The sequence below is a fragment of the Rhinichthys klamathensis genome, unplaced genomic scaffold (genome assembly GCF_029890125.1).
Source record: "Rhinichthys klamathensis goyatoka isolate OS25496 unplaced genomic scaffold, OSU_Roscu_1.1 h1tg000137l_1, whole genome shotgun sequence".
NCBI classification, from domain to species: Eukaryota; Metazoa; Chordata; class Actinopteri; order Cypriniformes; family Leuciscidae; genus Rhinichthys; species Rhinichthys klamathensis.
The window spans coordinates 656,804-684,468 of NW_026606672.1; the positions used below are offsets into that span (position 1 = coordinate 656,804).

The 27,665-nt window shown below is 38.5% G+C and overlaps 2 protein-coding genes across 2 annotated transcripts in view; one reads left to right on the forward strand and one right to left on the reverse strand.

Moving 5' to 3' along the window:
* whrnb (whirlin b) overlaps positions 1-27,665 on the forward strand; it is a 144,089-nt gene that overhangs the window by 86,663 nt on the left and 29,761 nt on the right. Inside the window, exons 10-12 of the mRNA XM_056257395.1 lie at positions 2,697-2,878; positions 3,145-3,261; positions 10,706-11,157. Of these exons, the coding sequence (XP_056113370.1) occupies positions 2,697-2,878; positions 3,145-3,261; positions 10,706-10,888 (482 nt within the window). The 3' untranslated portion in view covers positions 10,889-11,157. The remainder of the gene's footprint in view (positions 1-2,696; positions 2,879-3,144; positions 3,262-10,705; positions 11,158-27,665) is intronic.
* On the reverse strand, positions 13,346-27,458 carry stxbp1b (syntaxin binding protein 1b). Its single transcript, XM_056257386.1, has 20 exons — positions 27,352-27,458; positions 23,992-24,041; positions 23,511-23,592; positions 23,338-23,414; positions 22,493-22,571; positions 22,283-22,386; positions 20,622-20,770; positions 20,123-20,207; positions 19,826-19,956; positions 19,523-19,630; positions 17,945-18,005; positions 17,783-17,848; positions 17,600-17,680; positions 17,380-17,518; positions 17,033-17,142; positions 16,213-16,317; positions 16,041-16,129; positions 15,787-15,941; positions 14,395-14,521; positions 13,346-14,269 (listed from the first exon to the last, which is right to left on the reverse strand). The coding sequence occupies exons 1-19, from the start codon at positions 27,386-27,388 to the stop codon at positions 14,415-14,417; spliced, it is 1,815 nt and encodes a 604-aa protein (XP_056113361.1). The 5' UTR covers positions 27,389-27,458; the 3' UTR covers positions 13,346-14,269; positions 14,395-14,414.

Below are 27,665 nucleotides of genomic sequence, written 5' to 3' on the forward strand. Positions count from 1 at the left end.
TCTTCATATCGGCTGGAGGAACCGGCTTGATTGCGTCTTTCGTCAGTAGGACATCGATCTCTGCCCGCAAGACAGGGGCATCGCAACTCCGCACAGAGGTGAAGTGGATGCCACTGAACTTGGGAGGGCGCCGGGCAAACTGAATTGCATAGCCGAGTCTGATGGTACGGATGAGCCAGCGAGATGGGCTGGGAAGCGCTAGCCAGGCTCCCAGACACCAACGGGACCACAGACGTACCCGGGGTGGAGCACAGGGAGTCGGCTCGGGAGGCACTGAGGCGGCCCGAAGCGGAGTCTGAGTGTATTGTACCACACTTACCTGGTTCCAGGTAGAGGTCTGCTACTCGAGCCCGATGGGTCCCGAAAAACTCACGGGTTTCGGGTCGGGTTCGGGTTAATGTTTAATGAATAGCCTCGGGTTCTGGTCGGGTTCGAGTTTGTAACTTAGAAAAACTAAATAGGCTATACATATAGTTTGCGTGCCGTGTGCTTGGCTGCTTGCTGTGTTGTGATCGTAATTATATGAGCACGCGAGAGAGAAATTAGATGTGTTTCAGCCGTCCTCCTCTGATTGCGTTGTTGTGACCGAAATACTGCGTGCGGGAGCACATGTGCAAAACAGTTTTGTAAAATGATATATGAATCATTTTAATTTAATCACATATCATTTTACAAAACTTTTTTGCGCATGTGCTCCCGCGCGCGCTATTACCATCAGCTGTCGATGCTGTTCTCTTCCTTCATAACTCGTACTGAGAAGGATAGGCTATATTTAAGTAAATAGTTGTGCAACTGCGCAAACTTTGTTTTGAAGTTTAATGTTTGAGTTCCAGGGGAATTTGTGACTGTTTCATCTGTTCAACCACATCAAGTTTCGTAATTAGTAAGTCCGTGCTTTTTCTCTTTTTTTTCTTGTGTGCTGACTGATGAGGTGGGCGCTGTGCCTTGGTGAAACGGTGTTTGTACATGTAGCCTATTTTTTTAATTATCGTGGCAAGCAATCATAAAATACAGCATATTGCAAAAAAAAAAAGAAGCTATTTACTGTGAGAAACGGACCTCGGGTTCGGGTCGGGCTCGGGCTTAAAATATAACCGTAATGTTCGAGTCGGGTCGGGTGAAATGATTTCGGGTACGGGCGGGTTAAGTTTAAAGCCTGTGTAGACCTCTAGTTCCAGGGTGAGGCGTGGGAAGGCTTGGTGGCGTCCCCGAGCCATACACTGCTGCCCACTGGTGATGGAAGAGGGGGAAAGGAGTGGCAAGGCATGGGAGCGTTGCTCACTGCAATCCGCACCCTTTTGTGACCCAGAGATGGAAGAAATTGCTCTTTTATTGAAAATGTGGGTACCGGAACAGAAACAATATGAAACAAAGGATTCTCCACCCAGTACTCCTCTGGGGGAGGGAGAGGTGCGGACACTATCTCCCGAAGAGCAACTTTCTCCATCGCTGGGTTGCCCGTCTCAGGGCCACTTGCCCTTACGCTTGCCACCTGATTTAGCGGGGGCCTGGACGGGCTGGGTGCTCCTCTTGCGACCGGCCACCTGCTGCGTGGGTGGAGGCTGCTGCTGGGCAGAAGAAGTGCTAGATCGGGGAATAAGCGAATGGGCTCCACCTCTTTCGAGGTGACGGAGTCTCGACCGTAACGCTGCGATGGTCATGTTCCCGCAATGAGAACATGAGTCATCTATGAGCGCCATTTTAGTGTGCCTATAGCCCAAGCAGAGTTCATGCCCATTAGCTGGAGTGAAACATTGGCTGCATCCAGAAACACACGATCTGAATGACATTTTGAAAAAGACGCAGACAGATCGTGTTAGCTCTTTCAGAAGTGCTCTGAGGTGCTGAAACGCACAGGGGGATAGCCGTGGCTACACACAGGGGAATAGTGCAATCCTGTGTGAGCACTCACTCTTTATGTCACGCCCTCTGAACCAACAAAGCTGTGAAAGCAGCTGTTTTTGCTCACAACCGTTGACAGGAGAGATCGCAACCACCGCTGTTCGCACCGTCACACCAACACCAAACACAGAGGCTTCCTCGCAGAGACGAAATCACCGTCAGAAGATCTTGCAGGAGACAGGAACAGTATTCACTGCCTGGCTCCGAAGCGAAAGACAAGGATGCGAGGCACCTGCTGTTCATTATATGCTTGTGCCACGATGCACAGCAGCTGGTGCAATTATCGCATGCCAATTATCATTATGTGCATTGGCCTGTTTAGTTTCACTCGAAGTAGATAGGCTCTCGCAAGCGATCCCCATTCGTCAGAATCACTTCTGACTCACGTCATAGTGAGCTGACGAAGGGGAACTCTATCGATACCCAGCCCTGTTGAATACACATTTCAAAAAATGGCTTTAGATGTCAATATAAAGATACAAGAAGGTACCTAGGCTTTAATTTATCAAATGGCAGGATACCTTATTACAGAATGCACATAGGGGTCAGGTGGCATCTCATTCATTTGAAATAATTAGTCACACTAATTTAACATGCAAAATTGACAGCCATAGTAGGTACATCTAAACTTAGATGAAGTTCAGCACTTAGAGAATTCATCCAGCTCTATAACTCTTTTCAGATTCAGCTAATGTGTGAGGTTCACATAAATTCTGAATGCAGACCTCTAATCTCTGAAAGCTAAATTGTGTGGTTATTTATGACTTTGTGTGCTCATTTATCTATATTCCCAGGAGCCACATTGTCCCAGCTGTCAGACAGCGGACAGACTCTGAGCGAGGACAGTGGAGTGGATATTGCAGAGGCTGGAGGGTTGAGTAAGGACAGCAGCCCGCGACCAGGCAAACCTCCCTTCCTGCAGGTCATATGTGACACACGCAGAGCAGAAGGACTCGCCCAGGCCTCGGCAAAACAGGTTAAAGAGCAGCGACAAGTTCTGTTGTTGATATCATATATCATATAAGCAACTGTTAAAAAGATGCGTATATGTCTTAATGTCTCATTGTAGGGATTTAGTCTCATTTGTCCTGCTGCTGTTTGAGGAGAGTTTTGGTTTATCTCTGATTTTTCTTCATTCATGTTAGACTCTCTTGTCTTCCTCCTCATTCCTTGAAATCTCTGTCTTTTTTGTATTCTTGAGTGTGATGTCTAAAGTAGCATCCATTTTGTTCATTGTTTTAGATGGGAATAATGGAGCCTATGTTTGTACGGGTGCCCAAGTGTGCCAGTACACTGGGTATTGCTGTTGAAGGGGGTGCCAACACCAGACAGCCTCTGCCACGCATTGCGACCATACAGGTGGGTCAGAACGGGTTAAAGTTCAAAATGACAGCTTAGAAAGCTGAAAATAATAGCTGTGTTCCAAACCTAAATGAGCTGTCTAATTAACATCTTGTGGCATCATTACATGATGGCTTTTCCACAAGGAAGGAAGCATAGTTAAATATTGTTTTTTGCCTAAATCTAAGGCAGTATCATTTGTGGCGAAGGCCATCCCAGAATGCATAGCACACAAGATCACTGAAAATATTATATAAATCTTTTGAACGGTAGTGTACATACATCAAAATGTATAATTAAAAATAGTTCATTCTAATTAAAAATGAAATGTTTTACTACAAATGCATGAATGTTATGTTATGTAATTATAATATAATATTGTTAGCTTAGCAGAGTTGGGTATAACACGTTACAAAGTAACGCGTTACTGTAGTGTAATTACATTTCGTGATAACGCAGTAATGTAACTCATTACATTTAAAATGTATGTAATTTGATTACAGTTACTAATGTAAATAAAATTAAGCTACTTACGTTACAAATGTATTGTTAAGAAAAAATATTAAGTAAAATACATTTCTAATCACGTTTGGCGCGGCTGCGTCAGTTAATGAGCATGCGCTTTAATGAATTACCGGAGAACGCGGCTGCTAAAATGGACGCAGACGTCTACGGGGGGCGGGGGCGGGGTAGCTTTCTTATAACGTAAAGAAAGCTAGCCGCGGTCCTTCTCTACAGATGCAGCTATCTCGTCGTCATTAAAGGCGGAAGCGGCGGCGCGCGGCGGCCGTTGTCCGTCAGTGAGCGACTCGAGTGAAGCTGGTGAAGCTGGCAGGCGCACCGGCGAGCTTTAACGGGCTGGAGAAGGCTCGGGGACCCGCTGAGTACGGCGCTTTAACGGCGCGGCACTACAGCGGGCTGGCCCGTTTCCCTGACGACTCGCGGGCAGAAGGGGGGGAGGTCCACACATAGACATAATAGTCTATGGGTCCACAGAGCTCGCCCAATTAAATTACGGAAAGAACTGAGTTTCACTTTGTAGTGTATTTTTGTGTAGTTTTAATATGTTTTCAAAGTAACTTGAAAGTAAAGTAATTAGTAATCAGATTACTTTTTACATGCAGTAATCAGTAATGTAATCAAATTACAATTTTAAAGTAGTAATTGGTAATTTGTAGTGGATTACTTTTTTTGAGTAATTTACCCAACTCTGTAGCTTAGCAACATGATACTCTGTTGAAATCAAGTATGAGTCTAATCTGCTTTGCACTTCAGAAGTTGTTTCCTATAACAGTCCAGATCAGTAACTTATGAGCTTCCATTTAAAAAAAAAAAAACGTCCTATGTACTGTAGCTACCCTAGAAAGCTAAGGTTTTGGTGCAGAGCTATAAAGTATGCTGATTAGAGATTCTAGTGTTTAAACTCAGCCACATAGAAATTGTGTGCTGTAACAAATATGAAATGTTAACATAAAAGTATCACAAAGTCTTAGAATTACTATTCCCAGAAAGTACCTTTTGTTCCACTAATGGAAAGGGTAGCTAATGTACTGTGAAGGTCTGATATTACACCCATCAAGGTGCAATATACAGTTGTAACTTATATAATGTGTTTTCAGAAAGCTTTTAAAAGTTCTTCTTTCATATACACATGAATGCTTAGGTCAGTAAAACCTGCTTATTCATCATATGACTAAAATAGCTCGGCATGACAAAACAACTCCAATTTTCATATTAGAAATGACTCATGGCACTGTTAATATTTCCCTATTAGATAGACCCCTGTGCATTTAGCAGTTAAGATGCTAGATTAGTCTTTAGTCATAATGTTATATGGGAAGTTTTAAATATAAAGGAGCCGGTTTGTTTTCCTCATTTCTTCATTTCTTTTATGACCTTTATTCCAGCATCTGTTAGTTAACATAGTGCATTTGCATATTCAGGACCCGTTTATGTGCATGTGTCTGTGTGCTTACTTCTATCAGTGCTGTGTTCACTCGACATGAAGGTGAGAGATTTCCCCTTTAGTGCAAAGTGGCTTTGCACAGAAATATGTTGGCTTGCATATTTAAACCTGATGGGGATCAGGCATGTTGTGATATTCCTATAGCTTTAGGGGATGAAAAAAGATGAAATTAACATAACTTGTGTCTAATAGCGTTTATAGAGATGTCCGAAACTGCTAAATGAGGACAAAGTGCTGTAGCGGTGTTGCTGTATTATTATTCTTTGTTGATTGCTGGAGTATCCTTGAAATTTGCATAGAATGTCAGTTTACACAACCAGCATGTGTAAATCTCACCATTGGAAAGGTCACAGAAGAGCACAGCCTGTCACAGACCCATCTGGAGATGTTCCATAATTAAAAGTGCAGAATATTTTTCTTCTCCAGAAAATGTCCTGAGACATCACACCTGTTTTTTTTTTTTTTTTTTTTTTGACAGCCCTAAGAGTTTGGGGAGCAGCCTACTTTTTTTTTTTAGCCGATCAGACACTGTCTGTCACAAATTTGTTACAACACCTAATTTGTTGGCTAGTCTGGCAGAAACAGCAACTGGGTTATACTTTTGGAGTGAACTGTATACATTCCAGGGGCGTAGAATTTAGTAGGGACACTAGGGACGTGTCCCCACCAATATTCAGTGACACTGATATATCCCTAGCAATATTTTCGATCAAAACTTTAAATATATTAAATATTGATGTCCCCGTCCCCACCAATTTCAAAATCAAACCTACGCCACTGATACATTCTACTAACTCTAAGTAACTTTGCAACTACATGTTATCTAACTCTTATTAATTTGCAACTACTTGTCAACTAACTCTTGTTAGAGCATTGGTAGACTGTTAAGTTAGGGTTAAGGCCCCGATTTACTTCAACTGATTTGACGTCATTTCGAACAAAATCAGGCCGAAACAAAGTTCGTTTGGAGTTCTTTTTTGGGAGTTCTTTTTGGGAGTTCGAAACAGCTTGACAAAGTGAACTTTCCGGAAAGGTTCACTCCGGCTGATAAACTCCCTTTGTACTATTATTGGTCTGTGGCGATTACGTAATAGGTAGGTGTAGGTGACTTTCTTTCACGTGGAAAGTCGGCCGAGGTCAGGCATCCGCGAGTGAAAACATGAACACACTGGAGAGATGCTTTATAGTAGAAAATTACATTGTACTTCTGATGAAACAAGACACTGACACAGTTTTTCATGTTTAATACGGTAAAGCTGCTTGATTTTAAGCTTTGTATTGTATGAAGTGATATATAAATAAACGTGACTTGAGTGCTATAGAGCTTTTGCAAACATAACCACTTTGCTATGATCAGATGCCTTTATTATGCTTTTTTAAATCGCTTGCTGTTTTCTTAGTTTTGTTGTGTGTTTATTTTGTTATTGAGAGGAAAGCGCACAGTACATATTTACATATTCATATAAACACCACTCTCAACTGTGTGGGCAGCGTCAGGTGTTCGATAACAGTATATCGCTGCTAACCTATTTCGAACTTAGTTTTACCCCTAAACGAAGAACGAAAAAGAACTTCACAGCGATTATATCAGGGCCTTTAGGGTGAGTAGAATAAGTTGCCATGTACTTGCAAAAGTTGCTTGTAGTCAGTAAAATGTCTGTTGGGGGAAAGTGTTTGCAGATATTAAGCAGACTCTACTAATACTCTAATCCAGGGGTTCCCAAACTTTTCCAATCCAGGACCCACATAGACAAGAATAATCCATCTCAAGACCCACCAAAATAATTTTAAAGAATGAATGTGGGGTGGGAGGCGTTTGTTCTCTTCAGAGCAGTTTTTTTTTCCTTGTCATAGTATGACATATAAGTTTAATTGCAATACAAACTTATGGTACATTATCAAAAAGTTTGAGAATTAAAATAATGGCTGTTGAAATAATGTGAAGAATACTGAGTAGTTTTTGTCTGCTGCCTCAACTGATTTACCCAAACATGGCAAAACAAATTTAAAGAAATGAAAAAGATTAAGTAAGCTTAATCTTAACCAAATGTTTGATATGACAAAAAAATCATAATATATAAAAAAAAAAAAAATTATTTGACAGTATGCCCTGGACCTAGAATTTCAATACTAATATTTATGCTGCTAGTGTTGTTAAACTCATTGCGTTGTTCAGCGCAGAAAACGCTTTCGTGCTCGTGTGTATACATTTTAAATACTTTTTACATATATATTTTCCTTATGCGTTGGTAGGTATCAAAATGCATGCGAGGGAACACAAAACAACGCACTCTTACGACGACCATATCTCTGAAAGACAACAGCCAACATTGCCACCAATGGACTCTACAATCAACTTAGCTCACGATGCTTCTGGGAAACGCAGCCCAGACCTGAATCAGCCTTTCGTGACATTTGAATTCTCCGGTGTAATGCGATCTCATGCAGAATGCAGTGCAGTGATTGGAGTAAACGATTTTCTTCTCGTTAATAATGCGCACCAAGCTGCTTAGTGAACCGAAGCCGCTCTGAGACGGTGGAAATTGTTATCACAACAAGTCGCACGCGCGCGCTTCATGAAACACAATACTGACATATTTATCTAACTTTAAATCACTCTAAGAAATATAGCGATTTCTATTTAAAGGAAGGGTAGGTAGTTTTTGTCTAAAAAACTTTTTTCCAAATTTGTTTAAACTGTCTTTATATATCAATGCATAATTAAAATGTAAGTACTCTGAAAAAGAGATTATAAAAATCGAGTGTCTGTAGTCATCTCAGGGCTGCAATAAACACAGCTCATTATTCCATTAGGGACGAATGAAATGATTGGCTGGGCGACTGTCACTCTCCCTTGCTACCATGGCTACCACCCCTGCTGCTTCAGGAGCCGCCCATCTGTCCTTGAGCCGGTGACGATGCGGTACTTGTCTCCGGAGTGTAGTCCTCATCAGAGCCAACAGTGGTTTCATCGTGGAAGCTCTTACATGCAAAACACCGTGTATGTTATGAATCTTACGCAAAATTCACCTTCATCACAGTGTAACTGATGGTAACGGAAAACGTGTATCAATGAAGCTATTTATAGCTTTGACTTATTTTACTAGCTCGTTACCGAATCAAACTCAATATATTTTAAACTTTACCAGTATTGATATGCTAGCTTGATAGTGAGTACTAACAGCCATGTTAGTTGTTTATATTCATAATGATAAAGTTAGTTATTTTATTACTTGTGATTCTGACATGATGTCACTACATGCACTGCTCCTCTCCGCTCTGCGCTCCCTCCAGCTGACTGAGCCGTGGTCGGCATCGCGCGTTCATGTGTTTTGGGGGCGTGGCTTTGGAAGCAGCCCAGACGGGAGGGGGTGGGAGTAAATGGAATAATGAGCTGTGTTTATTGCAGCCCTGAGAGGACTACAGACACTCGATTTTTGTAATCTCTTTTTCAGAGTACTTACATTTTAATTATGCATTGATATATAAAGACAGTTTAAACAAATTTGGAAAAAAGGTTTTTAGACAAAAACTACCTACCCTACCTTTACCGTTGGTTCCATCGTGCAACCTGTTTGTATGTGTCACTCATGAAACGTAAATTCAGCTGCAGCCAATATAGTGATTGCGCGACCCACCTCTTTCCAATCTGCGACCCACAAATGGGTCGCGACCCACAGTTTGAAAACCCCTGCTCTAATCACTGGTAGTTGATGTACTTCTCGTGTAGAATATAAAAAAAAAAAGACTATCGAAATAAAGTGTTACCAGCAACTGTGAAGAAAAAAGTGCTGTTTAATACAATCAGAATATTCCTCTGCTGATTTTATTGTCTTGAAATGGCTGACCTTCAAAGGAAAGACAAATTTACAGTATTTTTTGGTTTAGCTTTGATTTTGAATTAATGAATAGTAAATAGGTGGGTGAAGGAATGAGTTGAGGACTCATTAAATAAAATAAAAACTATCCCATGGGGGAAAACAAGACCAGCATCTGGACAAAGCAGGACTGGACATGGTATCCGGATCAGGCAAGGCAGGGCAGGGCAGGGCAGGGCAGGGCAGGGCACGAACGGTATTTATAAGATGACGAACTGGCACAGGAAGGAAAACACAAGGAGAATAATTAGGGAGAGCAAACAAAGCCGGTCACAAGGAGGACAAGTGGGGCAAATGAACCAATAATCAGATAACAAGATGGGAGGGGTTAGACAATAGACAGGAGATCACATGGCACATAGAAACAAACATGAAAAGCCATGTGCTCACACCAAACAACAAAAACAAGAGCACATGGCCAGTGAACACAATCTCACCGACTGCGTGTCCACACAGAACATGACAACACGAACTGCGCGCTACACCTAACACAACACACTTGCGGATAGAAGAGTGTACAGCCCGAGCAAACTCGAAAGCACTCTCAAAAAACAAGACAGAGCGAATGCTGATCCCGTGTACTCACAACAGAAGATAAACACACAGAGCATGAATGTCCGAACCTCGACACAGAACCAACACCAAACTAGACCGAAGTCCCAGGATACAAACATCACGCTCCGCACACAAAACAACTCACGTGGACAGAAGAGCGTACGACCCGAGCGAACTCAGAACTGCACACTCACAACGACAAGACAGCTCAAAACAGACTGAGGTGACAGAATCCTGACAATAGATTAGCCCTTGATTTCCATTGATACCCTATACCAGGGTAATGCTAATATATCTCGATGTGACATGACATATTCAGAGTTTTGGGGGAAAAAAGTGCTGTTGATCATATTTCAAAGACAAAACAGGCATAAATTCTATTCACTGTGGTTTTTCAAAGCAGCATTTTTAAAGCATGTTAGAGTGAGATCTCAATGTCTGACACTGTTATGTACTGAATCCAACCTGAAAGTACACATGGCACAATGAGCCGATGTCAGGTGTAACCATGGCTACCGCTCTTCCAGACTCCTTAAGATCCACTTTAATTCTTATCAAATGTTCATTATGAAAGCAATCACTATTCAATCTTTAACCAGACATTTACAGCTCATGTGTCATGTTGAGTTATTGTAGTAATAATAAATGTAAAACAAAAAAATCAGATCCCAGAAGGATTATATGACTGTAGCAGCACTTGCATGGTGTGACCATTATAGTGCCTGATTGTGGACTGGAGATTGTTGGCCCGAATGTAGCAGGGCTATTAGACTGCGATCAGACCGGCCTCCCTACAGCTGAACAAAAGATGACAACCAGAACGCTCATCTTGGTTATCTCTTTCTACCTGTCCTCGGGCACTTTATCTTTATGACTGACAGGAGGTCAGCTAATGACCTCTCAATATAAAGTGCCATATCGGAGAGAACAAGCGCTCATTTTCTCCCCCATTTCCCACTTGTCTTTTCTCTCGCACTTTTGATAGATGGTCTCTCTCTTTCATAAAGTTTGAGACTTTCTTTGCTTATTTCTCTCTCTTTTTCTTTCTCTTTCTGTCTTCCAGAAGGGGGGCTCTGTGCATATCTGTGGGCAGTTACGGGTGGGTCAGGTGATTCTTGAGGTGAATGGCGTGTCACTTAAAGGAATGGAGCACCGGGATGCGACTCGAGTCATTGCGGAGGCTTTTAAGACCAAAGACAAAGACCATGTCGACTTTTTGATTGCCGATTTCAACTCTGCTCTGTAGAAGTCGTCCCTTTGAGAGTTTCACTCGACGGCACTGCAAAGACCTGGCACTTTACGTCACATCCGCACAGAGGGGCCGAATGAGTCATGCTTGTCATATCTGAGTCACAATTAGCTTAGAGTTCAAAAGCTTCGACACACCCGCCTTACGTCTGTGTTCTCGCTACAACAGCGACCAGCCATCACACATTTACTGTATTAACAAGGTATGTTCCAGTGGATGATCTGGTGAAATGTTTGACAGGACAAAATCAGGGTTATGTCAAGTCTGTCAAATCTGTGCCACCTTGTGGTCTGTTCAATGAAGTTTATACACACACACACTACCGTTAAAGTTTGGGGTCGGTAAGATTTGTTGATGTTTTTTAAAGAAGTCTCTAATGCTCACCAAGGATGCATTTATTGTAAAAAACGTAATATTGTGAAAAAATATTACAATTTAAAATAACTTTTATATTTTAATATTATTTTAAAATCACATTTATTTATTCCTGTAATTTATTCCTTTAATTAATTTATTCCTCTGATCAGTCTGAATTTTCAGCATCATTACTCCAGTCTTCAGTGTCACATGATCCTTCAGAAATCATTATAATATGTTGATTTGGTGCTCAAGAAACATTTCTTATTATAAACGATGTTGAAAAATGTTGTGCTGCTTAATATTTGTGAAAATAAAAGTTTAAATAAAAAAATAATAAATTCTGACCCCAAACTTTTGAATAGAATTGTGTGTATCATCAAAGTCATTCATCAATTCCAATTCATATGTATTGTTGATAATACTATCATAATTGCTATTAAATAATTAAGTTTTCTTATACATGTGTGTGTGTGTGTGTGTGTGTATATATATATATATATATATATATACACACAGCCCTCCTTTATAATAAAAAATGGGTTTTCTTTCAAAAGAAGATTATGTATTACTTTGATAATATTATAAATTGGCATAGTCATTGTTTTGGAGGTGCTTTGTTACTCTTTCTTGATTCTGAAGGTTTTTCGTATATTTTATTATGAGAGGACCTGAATTTAGTAGTGAAGTACTGAAGCGGAATGACATACACTACGGAGTGATATTAATATACTACAACTATCATATCTGACTGGAGGATCAGAATTATTCCTGGAAAGACAGAGTGAGCGAGGAGGAGGATTTATCTCATTGTTTTCTCTTTAGCTTTTTTTCCCTTTTTCTTTCCCTGTCTCTCTCTCTCTCTCTCTTTCACTCTCTCTCACACACACACACACACACACACACACACACACACACACACACACACACACACACACACACACACACACACACACACACGCACACACACACCGATTTCTTTAGTCCTCTCTTATGTCAGTGTGCTTACTTCAGAGATGGGTTATAGAGAGGTATAATCAAGATGTGTATAGCAATATTTTTTGAAGAGATCAGATGTTCAGTGTTTCAATTATATGTAAATGCATGGCTCCTGATTATGCAACATACAGAGAGTTATTGTACATAGGTAAAATAATGTAAAGCTGTATATATTTTATTTATGTAATATATATTTTTTGCACATACTGTTGATATAATGTTTTCAATGACTACATCAAAAACATAAAACCCTCAAGTATGAAACCAAAACATCATGTAGTATATACATATAAGCATATAGGTTTTTCAACCCCAAAGGATGTTGTCTTTCCTTCAGACATTCACACACCACCGTTATGCAGATAGTCTGTCTTTAAGTTTATAAAGATCTTCTTTTTGTTTGTTTGTTGCTTGTCATTTGTTGTACTTTGCAATGTGAAAAAAATAATATTGTAACTTTACAGGAACTGTAATATCGTAGGCTGATTACAGAGCAATACCTTATAGAGACAGTACACGGTCCGAGGGTATCAATATTATGCCTGAAATATTTATCATTTATGCCAAACTGGAAAAGAGACTTAAATAAATATTTAAAGACTGAATTATATTTCTAGTTTATTCATATTTTCATTACTTGGTTAAATCATGTTGTTATTACTTGTCCACCTAAAAAGTGTTGATGTCTGTTCATTTGACTCTCTTCTCTGGTGAAGTTGTGTTTTGGTGCCCTCGTGTGTTCAACTTAAGGAACTGTTTTGAAGTAACTGCAATGCAATACTACAGAATATTAACTGCTTATATTTTTCATTGATTTAATTAATTGAACTTTTTGCAATTAATTTGACACCATTAAAGTCTTGCATATCATTTTAATTATTTATATATTTTAAATGTACCCTTTTTTTTAGGAAACGTAACATTTAAGTTTGAAACTGTCTTATTAACTTATATATTTTGTTTGGCATTGAAGGTTCACCAACAGCAATGATTGATGATATCAATATTATAATTTAACTAATGTATATTTTCAATAATATTATGAGAAATACTCTAATGTGTGATTGCATGGCATAAAAACTCTCAAATATGATAATCAAATGTTTAATAGAAGCCAGTTTATTTTATTATATGCACAAGACAGTGTTTTGCACTTCATAACCTCTGATGTGTTAAACATTTTAAATATATTTAAATATGGGATACACATTGTATTATTTACACTGCATAAATTTGTAATCTTAGTGTAAATAAATAACGGATTACAACATAAAAAGCAATCATACTACATTACTACACAAGGAACAGTCATTTTGTGCTTACTGAAGATGTAAAACAATGTCTAAAACAACAGAATATAAGAGAGGGAGGCTTTACTATATGAACAAACTCGATATATATAAAAGAACAAAATATCAGAGAGGGAGGCTTTACTATATGAACAAACTCGATATATAAAACTAGTAACTATAATTTCCTAACCACAAGATTAAAACAACACAAAGCGTTTGATATAATTACAATGGGACATCCAATATTAACATGATCATTACACAACAGACACAATCATGCTTGGCAGACACACCAGACCACTGCATAGCAGGCCAAACTACTTCTCAAACTCAATTTGTGTTGCTGAACATTGAGAGTATTTAAATAATCTATCATTTTTGTTTTAGTCGACTGGTCCCATGTTACCAACAATGCATAATAACACCTAAATTGTTTGTTGATAATGACAGACTGACTGTGCATGTTCCCTTTATACAGTATATTTCAGTAATTTAACAAACTTTGATACTTTGGCTCATATTTAGGTGATTATGAATGGTACAGAGGCTACTTACAGTATGTAATAATATACTTCACTGTAGCCTATTGCTGACAAGACAGACTGCCTGAAATTAGCCGAAGTGTAGAAACAATGTATATGTGTGTGAGTCAAGGAAGATTCCGTTTTTTGTCGGATCATGTCACTGAGGATGTCAGAATAGTGAGGGAGGGTGATGATGTCATCACATTCTAAAAGGAGAGAAAGAGAAAACGAGTTGTTGCGGTGAATGAAAAGATATCTTCACAATTAAAAGTGTTAAATGCAATGTTTAAGATGTCAACAGTTATTTTTAATAGATAGTAAAAGATCTGACCTTGTTTCTTGTCTTCATCACTAATCTTCTGCGGGAATCTGGTCCTCAGGGGCCACGTTGGGGTCCAGGAAGTCTGGGTGCTGCAGATGCTTTAGGTATTTAATGGGAGTGATGATGTGGGTGGAGCCTGTGTGAGAGGTCATAAACATGATCAGGGCTTTTATTGTGAAAAAAAAAAAAAAAAAAAAAGACTGACTCATTAAACTGCCACCATTAACTCACATTGTGGGGGTGGTTAAATGCAGTTTACTAATCATCACAGATGACAGTGATCAGTAAACATTGATCTTTTCTGTCACTCACTGCACTGTATATTGATTTCAAGGCATAACCCATGTATCCCACAGCAGAATGCTTTCAGTGCTCAATAATTCATATTTAAAGGTGCATTGCGCAACATTTCATGTTAAAAATACCCGTTTTTCTAACAGATTCATACTTGCTTAAACAATTGCCTGATGGGCTGAATGAGCCCTTCTCTGATCACTGCGATTGCCTCTATAATCCTGTACAGTAAAATAAATAAGAGGGATTCGGGCCGGAACGTTAGACTGGGCGTGACGTCATGCGCGTTCACGCTTCCCTGGCTATGTCTGGCAGTTTGTGTATTCGCCGCCATTCGCCGTATTAGCGAAGACAACTCGAGCGACAAAACTTCAGTCAACTTTCGACAAAAGTAGAAGATGGATTCAAAGAGACCGGCTTGTAGTTCATAAACCCCAACGCAAACTCCACGCAAGACAAAGACAGTAAGGCAGTTTCGCTTGTCGCCAGAGGGGGGCATAGTTCTGCAAAAACTCAGAGAGGTGCGCACTGCACCTTTAAGGTCAGCAAAAGATATGGACTTCAGTTTTTCAATTTTTTTTTCTAATGCTCACCAAGGCAGCATTTATTGAAAAAATACAGTAAAAACAGTAATATTGTTATTTATTCCTGTGATGGCAAAGCTGAATTTTCAGCAGTCATTTCTCCAGTTTTCAGTGTCACATGATCCCTCAGAAATCAGTCTAATATGCTGATTTTGTGGAAACCATGATACATGTTTTTTTTTTCTGGGTTCTTTTATGAATAAAAAATCCAAAAGAATAGCAATTATTTGAAATAGAATCTTTATAAAAATGTAAAAGCCTTTAATGTCATGTTTAATCAATTTAATGCATCCTTGCTAAATAATAGAAGTATTATTTTCTTGAAAAAACTTACTGACCCCAAACTTTTGACTGATAGAAGTCTATTAAGTTAATATATCGCCTGGAATTACAAGTCACAATCACACAGCCATAAAAAGAAGAGGAGAACTGTGTAATGCTGTCTGCTCTAATCGTTGTCTCTGAAATGGTGAGTCATTGGCGGTTTTGAGGTGTGAAAGGACCCTTTAGCACTGCAACCCACCGATAAGAGCTTCCCATTTGCCGTTGGCCTGTGTGACCTCATAGACGCAGCGCATTTCGCTGTAGGTCAGACCCCCAACGATGAAGACGATGATGCGTGGGCCGTTGCGTATCTCTCCTGGGCTCTTGTTCTTATGCCAGTTCCCATAACGGGCACTGAAAATGTACAATAGTAGTATTATCACTGGATATTTTAGTAGATTTTAATAAGAAGATGTTGCATATGAATCCATATGTTTGTGCAGCTAATCTTACCTAGAAGCTGTGGATGCTGTTTTTGAGGATGCTGTGCGTGTGGAGATGTAAGGATACTGTTTTGGGTCAAGTTTGTCTTCAATGGCATCCTATCATAATGTAATTAGGAGAAATTAAATTAAAAGAATGTTGACATATCCAAAGTGAGGCAAGTACTGTTGGATTAGCTCACCTCCATGATGTCTTTAACCTGCGGAGTCCATCGGGAGAGCTGGTACGTTTGCTCACTGATTCTTTCCTTGCGGTCAGATTTCTTCCCTTTGCGTGTGGTTGTTTGCTGTACATTAAACAGTGTAATTAAATTACTAGTGTTATTAAAGATTAAGAGAGTACAAAGTGTTATATGAATGGAAACATAGGTGGAAATGAGTGTCCACAATTAAATGTGCAATACTAAAAGTTTTAAGGGTCTGTATTATTTTCCTTTTTTTGACCAAATTAATATTTTTATTCAGCAAGGTTGCATTAAATTAATTAAAAGTGACAGTTAAGACATTTATAAGGTTACAAATGATTTCTATTCCAAATAAATGCTTTTCTATTCATCAAAGAAAAAAACATTAAGCAGCACAACTGTTTTCAACATTAATAATAATAAGAAATGTTTCTTGAGCACCATCAGCATATTAAAATGATTTCTGAAGGATCATGTGATGTGACACTGAAGTAATGATTCTGAAAATTCAGCTTTGCCATCCAAAAAATAAATTGAAAAATAAAAATAGAAACTATATGGCAGAGGGAGTGATTTTTCAGTGAATAGTGTCATACATTTTGGAGCTTATCAGTATAAATCACCTTCATTTTTCAATTGTATGGGGGGGAAAAACACTTAGATATTCTTAAAAAAAAAACTATTTTGTGTTCCTTTAGTGTTAGGCTGAACACCGCTTTAATGCTGCACCCATGGTGTCTGTCTATTCTGTGAATATGGTGAGAGAAAGGAGGGGAACATGCTTCATATGAATAAAGAACAGTGTTGATCAGCTGACCTCTGAAATGATGGGAATCCCCATATGGGCCATATTAGAGATGATGTCACTGTCCTCTGGAGGAATCTGAGCATGCTGGAGGAGCTTACACAGATTCTCCTCTGACACACCTATGAGACACACACATAGTCAGTCAGGAATAATTAAACACACAATTATACAGTTTGAACTGGTTCTAGATCCGTGAAGCCCAGCATTATAACAGTTTTGCTCACTGTTGTGTGATATTAGTAATGACTATGTGTACAAACTGTACATGTCAAACGTACCACCCCCATCTCACCCACACACAACAAAACAAAACAGAGAGAGAATCCAAAACATTGGCCAATTTTAGGTTCCCTCACCGTTCTTGAGGAAGATGTAGAGCAGGATGATACGGATTTTGTCCGTGATGGTGACGTTGGCATCCAGTAGGATGGGTACGATGGCTCTCATGGGGTCTTTGATCTTCTCACCCTCCGCATCTGTGCCCAAAGCTAGATCCTAGGACAAAGCACATAAGCACTATTAACATTCATTAATATGTCGAATTAAGCCGACAGATCGATCAAAGAAAAGCGTTACCTGCTCAACACGGCACAGTTTGTCCACTGAGCCCTGGTAATGCTTCATACAGTCTTCTGCTAAGTGCAGGTGAGTTGAATACTGCAAGATTACACAGCCACCATAAGAAAGATGAGCAATATTGGCTTGATTCTCCTATTGATTCAGTTCCTATAAAAGGTGTAAATTATTGCAGTACGGTACCTTGCTTAACTCTTTCTGGTACTGTGGCATTTTTTTAAGCATTTGGGAGAGCTCTTTCATGGTGGTCTGTAAGAGGGAAAAATAGCTTGTTAGTTATTGTTATAGGTATTGGCAATAATCAAGAAACTGCAGTTAAGGTTTGATCACTGATCAATACCACACCTTCTCTCCTGTGTTCATCTTTTTGCTTGCAGAGAAGTCCTTAAGTGATTTAGTCACAGCCCTAATAGAGAGAAACAGATAAACAAATGTATTTTATAGTTAGGCAAAACAGTTTTGAAAATGTGACTAAATTTTATTTTCATTTACTGTAATTCTGATTGGTTCATAATTATTTTCTTCCTTTGAAAATCAACCTAGTTTTATATATATATATATATATATATATATATATATACACACACACACACAGTTGTAATTGAAATTATTCAACCCCCATTGCAAATCAGGTTTATTGGCAAAATTTTCAACTTTTCATGTTAAAAATACCTGTTTTTCTATCCTATACATGCTTAAAGAACTGCCTGATAGGCTGAATGAGCCCTTCTCTGCGCACTGAGATTGCCTCTATAATCCTGTACAGTAAAATATATAAGAGGGATTTGGGCTCGAATTTGAGACTGGGCGTGACGTCATGCGCGTTCACGCTCACCAGGCTATGTCTCGCAGCTTTGTGTATTCGCCGGCGCCGCCATTCTCCGCATCAGCGAAGACAACTCGTGTGTCAAAGGTAGAAGATGGATTCAAAGAGAACGGCTTGTAGTCCATTCCAAACCCCAACGCAAACTCCACGTAAAGTAAAGAAAAGAAAAAATTTGTCTAGTGCCACCAAAAGGTCCAAATTGGAGTCAGACAGGCGTCGGAGTAAGACGAGAGTCAACCTCGGGAAGGCATTCAACAAATGGAGAGATCTCCGGTCTGCTCTTGGTCTCAAACGGGATCCTCAGTTGGCTTTTTTCTTGATAAAACGGTAAGATATAGCACAGTCTCTAATGTTTGATACGATGCGTAAAATGTGTAATGCTTTAGCGTAAGCTAGATACATGTACAATCAGAATTGGTTTTACTACCATTGTTAGTGAACAGTTTCATAAACTAGGAATTGTGTTCGGAAGAATAGTACAACATGAAACATAAAACATCCAATATATCCAATAAAAGATGCGTGTGGTCCATGAGCGTGCACAACTCTGGTTGCAGTTTCGCTTATCGCCAGAGGGGGCGTAGTTCTGCAAAAACTCAGAGAGTTGCGTTTTGCACCTTTAAGTTTGGAATATATATAATTTAGGGTTAGTACGATTTCTTTTTGCATTCAATTGATCTAAAGCAGTGTTTCCCAACCCTGCTCCTTGAGGCACACCAACAGTGCACATTTTGGATGTCTCCCTTTTCTGACCCATATATTTCTGGTCTTGGAGTCTCTACTAACGAGCTGATGAGTTGATTCAGGTGTGATCGATTAGGAAGAGTTGGAAAATGTGTAGTGTTGGTGTGCCTCCAGGAACAGGGTTGGGAAACACTGATCTAAAGTAACAGTAAAGACTTTCATAGGCCCAGTTTCACTGACAGGGCTTAGTTTAATTAGGGCATTTACGTTGCTTTTATAAACGTGCCTTAGAAAACTGTGAAACCTTGTCTGTGAAACTGGGGGATAATGTTACAAATGATTTCTATTAGTTTTCAACATTGATAATAATATATTTAAAAAAATTGAGCAGCAAATCAGAATATTAGACTTACGTTGACACCTCTGCTATGTGTTTATGTCTCAGAGTCATCCACAGGTCATCATCTTCATCCAACAGCACCTCTTTCATACGAGTGTCACCCATTCCACTGGTCTCGTACCTGATAGACACACAAACATGCACCATCGACGTCAGTAACTGTCTACCATACACATGTACAGTGTGAAGATGAAAGGAGTTATTAACATCATCAAAGGTGAAACTCTTGAACTTGACCGAGGGTCAGTTTAAATGATCTGAGCGACCTTAGAGTAGTATATAGATCATTTACAAACTGCTGGAGATGAGTTATTACTTGTAGACATCATTCTCAACGGGCAGCAGGTCATAAGCCATGGCCTGAAATGTGAGCTCGTGTAGAATTGGTGAGACTGGGTCAAAACCTCGATCCAGAATCAATAGCTGGGAACGTGCTTTATCAGGTCCCTGTGAAATAGAGGGGGGAAAAGAAAAAGATAAATATAGAGCACAAAACAGTAAGGCAAATGATTAAAGTTGGACAGTGAGAAATTAAGGTCACTGGTGCGAAACAGAAGCAGTTTATTTTTTATAATTCGAGACAAAATATTGTGCAACAAGCTATCAGACTCACGTCTCCCAAAGTGGGGTCATCTGCTTTGAAACCGTCCAGTTTATCCTGAAGCATCTGGGCCAGAACTGCATTGTCTTTGTACTCTCTGAAAACACAGCAACATATACTCAATCATGATGCTACCTGATGACGACGGCTACTGGCCATTAACGCTCACTGTGCATTGTAAATTGTTTTTCAAAGTTGTAAATGAAAAAGATTATTTAAGTATGTTTTACAAGAAAATACTATTTCAGTCTTTCTACTTCAAAAATTCAAGTTTCATTTCAATGTGTTACTTGCCTTTTCTAGCAATTTATAATTTATCCTACATCAAAAACAAAAAAAATGGACACTTTCTAATTTTTTAAATAACAGTTTGCTTGTGTTTATTATTGTCTTTGCAGAAGGCTAATAATGTTTGGAGTCACATTACAAATATGTGGCAGCAGATAGTGTTTATGAGAAAGTAAGCTTGACAGTGAGATGTTTATGTGTGTGTTTCCTCTTCCTCTCTCACCCTCTGTATCTAACAGCTGGGTACTCCTTCAGTGTGGAGCACAGGGTGGCTATTTGCTCAGCTAAACGCTCCAACACCTGGTTCTTTACATCAGCTTTAAACGGACTGTAGAAATCCTGGAAGGCATCTGAGTTGTCCACTGAGAACACCTGAGGACAACATACCAACAACAGATAAATGCCTCTAACATACAGATTTATAGTTTTATTCATAATGTCTCAGATCTTCAATGTGATTCAAATGCATTCAAATGTGGTTATTGGTGCAACTGGACTCAGGAGCTGCATCGAATTCTGTCTGTCTAGTAGGTGCCTCAATTGGTTTGAAACTTAGGCCTACTTCATGGCTATTAAAAAGTATGTTCTATATGATACAACCAATAATTAGATGTAAAGTGTTCATCAGATGCCCACTTCAGGATCTCACCATAAGTAGTAGGCCATCCTGGTACTTTCCACCTACTGTTTTATGAATACTATGAATTCAGAAATACTACTCATCTCACATACTGTTTGCCGCATACAATATAAAAGGGAAGTATCCGGATGCAGGGAGGGTCTTTCTCTAAAAAAACATGGTTACAAATATACAGTATGTTTGCTAACAGTGTTGGGGTAATGTGGTTTTTAGCTGTTTTAGCTTGTGTGAATGCTTATTTTGTAATGGTTTAAATAATTAAATGAATATTATTAATAATAATATATTTAAGATATCTTACAGATATCTCTTGGAAGTGTGCTAAGGCCCCCTAGTGGGCCACGACCCCCTGGAGGAGACACCTGCATTAAATTAATCGGAATAAATAAATACATAAAAATTAAATGGCCCTTATGAATAACTCTTCACAGGATGTTGTCAGCCATGTGATATTATTAAAAGTATGAAAGCATTACAGAAAGTAGTGGCAGTTTCCAGCAGTTTTGAGGGATTGTGCCCGCTTGCCATTTAATCAAGTGCCACATGTCACTTTTTCTGACTACTTTATGTGCTATGGCAACCTACATCTCACTGCTGTCTGTCTGTCCAAAAGTGAAGCAGGAATGCATTTTAATATTGCCAGTAAGTAACACATTGCATATGGCTGTTACTGTCCCATAATCCTCTTTCACAACAGTAACTCATTGACATGTCACCTGCCTCACCTCTCCCTGTATGTATGTGCTGTGTCCTGTACACTCTGCACGTTTGAACAGAAACATGGTATTCCGACTAATCTACAGCTACATAAAAAGTGCACTATCCTCTTTCCTTTCTCTCAGATTGACCTATAATCCACATGAGCGTTGTATCTCTCACACTAGCCTCAACATACTGCCCCATCTGTCACATGAACCTAACCCCACTGACATCCAATCAAATTCCAAATCCACGCTCTCTGTCATTGGCTGCCCAGTGACTCGTTGATGGGGCATTAGCCAATGGGGAGCCGGATTAGGGTTGGGATAGGGAGGGCTGATTCAACCACTCGTCAGGATTAATTATAAAGGGCAACAACAGAGGATTGGAGACACAGGGACGGCCTGACTAAAGCTGCTCTTGAATGTTCTGGCATGATACACGAGTTTACCACCCTTCCCCCACACCTCCATACTTCCTCCTAAGCATCATCTGTTCTCTCTCAGGTCCTAGGAGGTCCCAGGGTCGCATGTAAAGGCTCTCACCTGTGATTCATATGGCAGGAAGGCGATGTTAATCTCAGTCAGTGTCTTTATGGATTTAGAGGCACGGGATTTACTTATCAAGTTGAACATAGTGTCTGGGATTGCTGAATAATACAAAAATAAAAACAGAGACTGAGTGAGATACATATTCTAGATAAATATCTAGTAGATGTGGTAGAAAACAGTTGCTGCAGTCCAAAAAACACTCACTGTCTGAGAAGAACACGTGTGCCCCTCTGTATATGGGATTACGGGGATCTCTGAAGTCATTGATGAGTCCCTCAACTGACTGTTGAAAACATACAAATACAGTATATATATTATTGATTGATATTATTGATCTGCCTGCATTGACACCATTATATGAGAACTGAACTGAGCTGGACGATGACATCACAGTTTTCTCCAGAGCGGCTATATATATATAAATTAACTAAACTTTTTTACGATAAAAATTAACCATCACTGAACTTACTTAAGCTGGACTATGACACTATTTTCTTCTAGAAACAAACTTTTTTGCATTATTCTCCTGTTATGACTGTAAAGCTGCTTTGAAACAATCTGTATTGTAAAAAGCGCTATATAAATAAAGGTGACTTGACTTGCCTTGATATAAAATATATATTATTTATATATATATTTTTAAAAATAGCCTATATGCAGCACTACCGTTCAAATGTTTTGGGTAAGACTTTTTTATATTTTTGAAAGAAGTCTTTTATGTTCAACAAGGCTGTAAAAACTGTAATATTGTGAAATTTTATTACAATAAAAAAAAAGTTTTCTATTTTAATATATTTTAAAATATAATTTATTCCTGTGATGGCAAAGCTGAATTTTCAGGACTCATTATTCCAGTATTCAGTGTCACATGATCCTTCAGAAATCATTCTAAAATGCTGATTTGGTACTCAAGAAACATGTATTATTATTATTAAAGTTGAAAACAGCTGTGGAGGTTAAGAAAATTGTGAATATTGGAATATGATAAACTCCTGTATAAGGTTTAATTTATCCGTTTTAATATAAGAATGAATGAGACAACTGGTTACCTCATCAGATGGAGTGATGAGGTATATGGCTTCCATGGTAGGAAGAGGCTCACGGCGCTTGGTTATGTCCTCAACAACTGGAGAAAAAAAACAAAAGGTTGTGGAAGAAAGTACATTTGAGCCAAATTGGTATATACTGCAATGTGAATTTGTTCTACAGGAATAAAACTCACTTGTGATTCCCTCAGACATAATGTCTGTCATTTTACAGCATGATGAGATCATTCTCATGCTGAGCTTGTCCACCACCAAAACCTGAGGGAGAACAGCATACTGTACATAATCTATGAACAGCAAACATGTGATCACGCAAGAAATCATTTTTACCATTAAAACAACCAGGCTGTGTAACATAGCGTGTTGTGAATGTTGGTTGCCAACATGGAATGCTGTTGTGCCAATTTAATTCTAGTTTAGGATGGTCTTTTAAGCGAAGAAGGTCTAATTTGACATCTTTTAATTTAATTTAATTGAAGTTTATTTCAAGATTATTTTTGTATTATTATGCTGCACAGACTAAATGAAGATTTTTTTGACTTCACAAACAAATGCTGCATATGACAACAAAAATGGGCATCAATCTTTTTCATAATGTTTAACTGTTCACAATGTTAAATGTTCTTCAGCAGAAATGAGGGTGATATTCATGTGTACCTTCCACTCTCCCTTCTTCTTCACCTTCTTAATGACATCATTCATAATCTCTGTAAGACAAAAAACAAAGAAAAACCAAATTAATTTCTGCAAAATGGAGATAGCAGAATAGACAAAGAACAAGAGAATAGCAAATACATTTAGAATTGCAAGAGATGATGTAAATCTGAGTCAAAGCCAAGATCACAGGAACCTTCCCAAAAGTTTGCTTTCAGCATCACAAAAGGACCAGAAAAGGCTTCATTAAACAAATAACTTGTAAATAAAGACTGTAAAACAGAGTCTCAAGATTTCTAGCTTAGGTTCTTACCAAAGTAACTGTACACTGCTGCAAGATATATGAATTCATCTCAAATAGTGATACCATTGACTGAGACAGAGATCCAAACAAAGATATGTTCAGATTGAGACTCCAGATCATAAATGCTCGTTTAAAATCTAGAAGAGCAAGCAATATAGTTGTTGGTACAGGTGTGTGATGATGTCTGTCATACTCTAAATATATCTGAAAGGTGTGTGCCAAAGTGCATAATCATAGACTTTAACAGATGTTGTCACACACACACACACACACACACACACACACACACACACACACACACACACACAGTCCACTAACTGCAGTTTGCCAGAAGTGTCAGGTAGAGGTGTTCCTAAGTCTAAATCTTCTTTCGTCTTTACAGTTAAACAGCACCAGAGTCTAAAAAACACGGCTCTGGGCTGAATTTATATTATATTTTATAACGGTACATTCATATTAAGGTTTAGCATCACCTTTGTGAAGAATAAGGATACCCCCAAATTATTATAAAGTTAATTTTAATTTCAACATTTAGTACATTTATGTACTATAACTGTTAATAATATTTAATGGACCTGCACTAACATGAACTTAACAATGAACAGTTGTATTTTTATTAACTAATATTAACAAAGATTAATAAATACTGTTACAAATTTTTTGCTCATTGTTAGTAAAGTTAGTTAATGCATTGACTAGATTAACTAATGGGAAGTGTTAACTGTGTGTGTGTGTGTGTGTGTGTGTGTGTGTGTGTGTGTGTGTGTGTGTGTGTGTGTGATGTTATATTGTAAGGGCTATTTCTTGTTTGTTCTGGTTTGATTTTGACATTTAGTTCCTTTTTAGATCAGATTCCTTTGTCTGGGTTGTTTAGCTTGTTACCATGGGTTTTCATTGATTGATTGAGTTGTATCACTTTTGAGTCTCGTTTCTTTGATTTGTTTGTTTTTGTATATAAACCCTGTGTTTTATTCTGTTCATTGTCTGATCTTGTTTGTGTACTGGTTGTTCTGTTCATGGTTTGCCAGAGTTTTTGTTACCTTTTGAGTTTTGTAAATAAAATCAACTGCCTGCATTTGGATCCAGCGCTTTTCACCTCTTGCTTCAAATGCGTGACACATATTCGTTCATTTCTATTTATCAATAGCGTATTGTCTTATTTATTTAATTATTTTCATGACTACTTTCCCATATTTAGTGTTATATTTAGTGTTTTATTGCCCAAATTAAATAGCTTCTTGGATTTTAAAAAAGTTGTATGAAATGATAAAAAAAAAAAAAAATCAAATCTATCCATGTCTTTTATGACAGCAGAAAAGGAAATGATCAACTTTATTTGTTAGTTTAAATGCTATATATTCAGTGGTGAGAGAGACCCAGCAATCACAGGCCTAATCTCTTCCCAATCCTCTTACGGCACCATCCTCTCTATTTTTGTTTTTCCTCTGTGTCTCTTTCTCTTTGCCACTCTTTTTTTTTTTCTCACTCAGTCACTCTTTGCATCTCTTCCACTGGATGTGAGCACAGTGGACCTTAATCATTTTTACTGCCCCCCTTAAAATCTCCATTGAATAGCAAGATCCCAAACGCAACAGCTTCCTGCAGTCATATAACACATTTCACAGCTATTGACGCTGGATCTGTCAGTTCTGACACCCAGAGGTGTTGTTGCATTTAAATAAACTTGTGATGAATCTCACAGCCTATTACTGAAATTGTCGAACAACAAATCAACATCCAGTCTGACAAAATAACCGTCTATAAAAAACGTTGCTGGTGAGATGTGTGATTAATATTTAAAGGGTGGGAACCTGATTGAAAGCTTTAGGTACGGATCGAATACTTAACCTACTGATAGATGAATAAGAATCAGATATTGATAGTTCAAACCAATATGTCCGAAAACATGACTAGAAAACACCCTCCAGCAGAATTTCTGATAAACTGCTTCAGTCATGTATTGCTTGATCTTCACATTTGCCAAAGTAACAAAAGACTCACACCTGATAATTGGTGATGTTTTTCTCAGAATCTCTAAGATTTAATCAACACCAGCACTGTATATGGCAGCAGAAACAACATAAATGAATGACACAGGCAGATGGCAAGAAGTGAAGCAGGGGGATTAAAAAAAAAAGAATCAGAGTGAATTATGAACACCTGAAAATCTCATTAATCATCATGGTTGCATTTAGGACCAGAAATTAACCAGGGCTGGGAAAAAGTACATTTTTGACACTGGCATTTCAGAAAGTAGCTTTAAGAGACGGAGTAAGGGAAACCGAACATCCACTGAGCCTACAGATAAAACAACAGGTCGATAATATAAGGAATCACAAAGGAGTTGCATTCAGGATAGATAGATAGATAGATAGATAGATAGATAGATAGATAGATAGATAGATAGATAGATAGATAGATAGATAGATAGATAGATAGATAGATAGATAGATAGATAGATAGATAGATAGATAGATAGATAATGCTCAAATAAGACTTAATAGCTCAATAAATGACAGATAATAATAAAAATAGTACAACACCTTTTACCATTAACAAATTCAGCCATTAACATCTAACATCAAAGCCATGTTTAATAGCTTTTCAAAGAACAATTGCCTGTCTGTATTGTTTGTATTCAGGCCTATTTTTCCCACTCTTTGTGCTTCCACGCAAACCGCCCCTCTAGATCCTTAATCCCACAGGACTACACAGATTAGTGTGTATCTCCAATGCTTGTGTGTTTTTAGCAACATTACAATCATTCCTTTGCATAGTGCAAAAAAAATGACACTGATTAATATAATCTTAGAATAGAATAGAATATAAAAGCACGTGTTAATTTGAAAGAATAAGGATTTAAGAAGAGCAGTGTTATTGTAAGAGGCTTAGATTGTTAGTGAATAGCCTATTGTAATACTTAATAATAAAGCATTTCAACACACACAAATATGGAAATGTCAATAATTCCACAAATTAGAAATATCTGAAATATTAGCCTACATTCAAAAACGTCAGTGATTTTTGCCCTAAAACAACTTCAGCAAAACATTTCTTACTTTCTCCGACAATCGCCTTGAGTCCCAGAGATGTCATCGTGCCTCCTGCTATCCTCTGCCTGCTGGACTGGAGTCTGGAGACTGGAGACTGTGGACTCGGAGTGCGCGCTCAGATCTACAGTTGGGGTAAATGGGATGTGGTGCTTGCGTCGATGCCTAATCCCACTACACGCCTCCGCAGCTTCTCTATTGACATGTGCATGTGTGCATGCATATTAAGCTTAGCCTTCCAGCAGCTTCTATCATGTTTTGACGAAGCCCTGACTGTTTTTGTGAGCTTCGAGCGATTAATGGTTTGGGGTATTGAATACAGT

Coding starts and splice junctions, on each gene's coding strand:
- stxbp1b (XM_056257386.1), bottom strand. CDS start 27,388: ATGACATCTCTGGGACTCAAGGCGATTGTCGGAGAAA. Junction 19,631..19,825: donor GTTGAGAATGATGTCTACAA/GTAATAACTCAT, acceptor TGTGTCTATCAG/GTACGAGACCAGTGGAATGG. Junction 17,849..17,944: donor AGATGAACACAGGAGAGAAG/GTGTGGTATTGA, acceptor TCCCTCTTACAG/ACCACCATGAAAGAGCTCTC.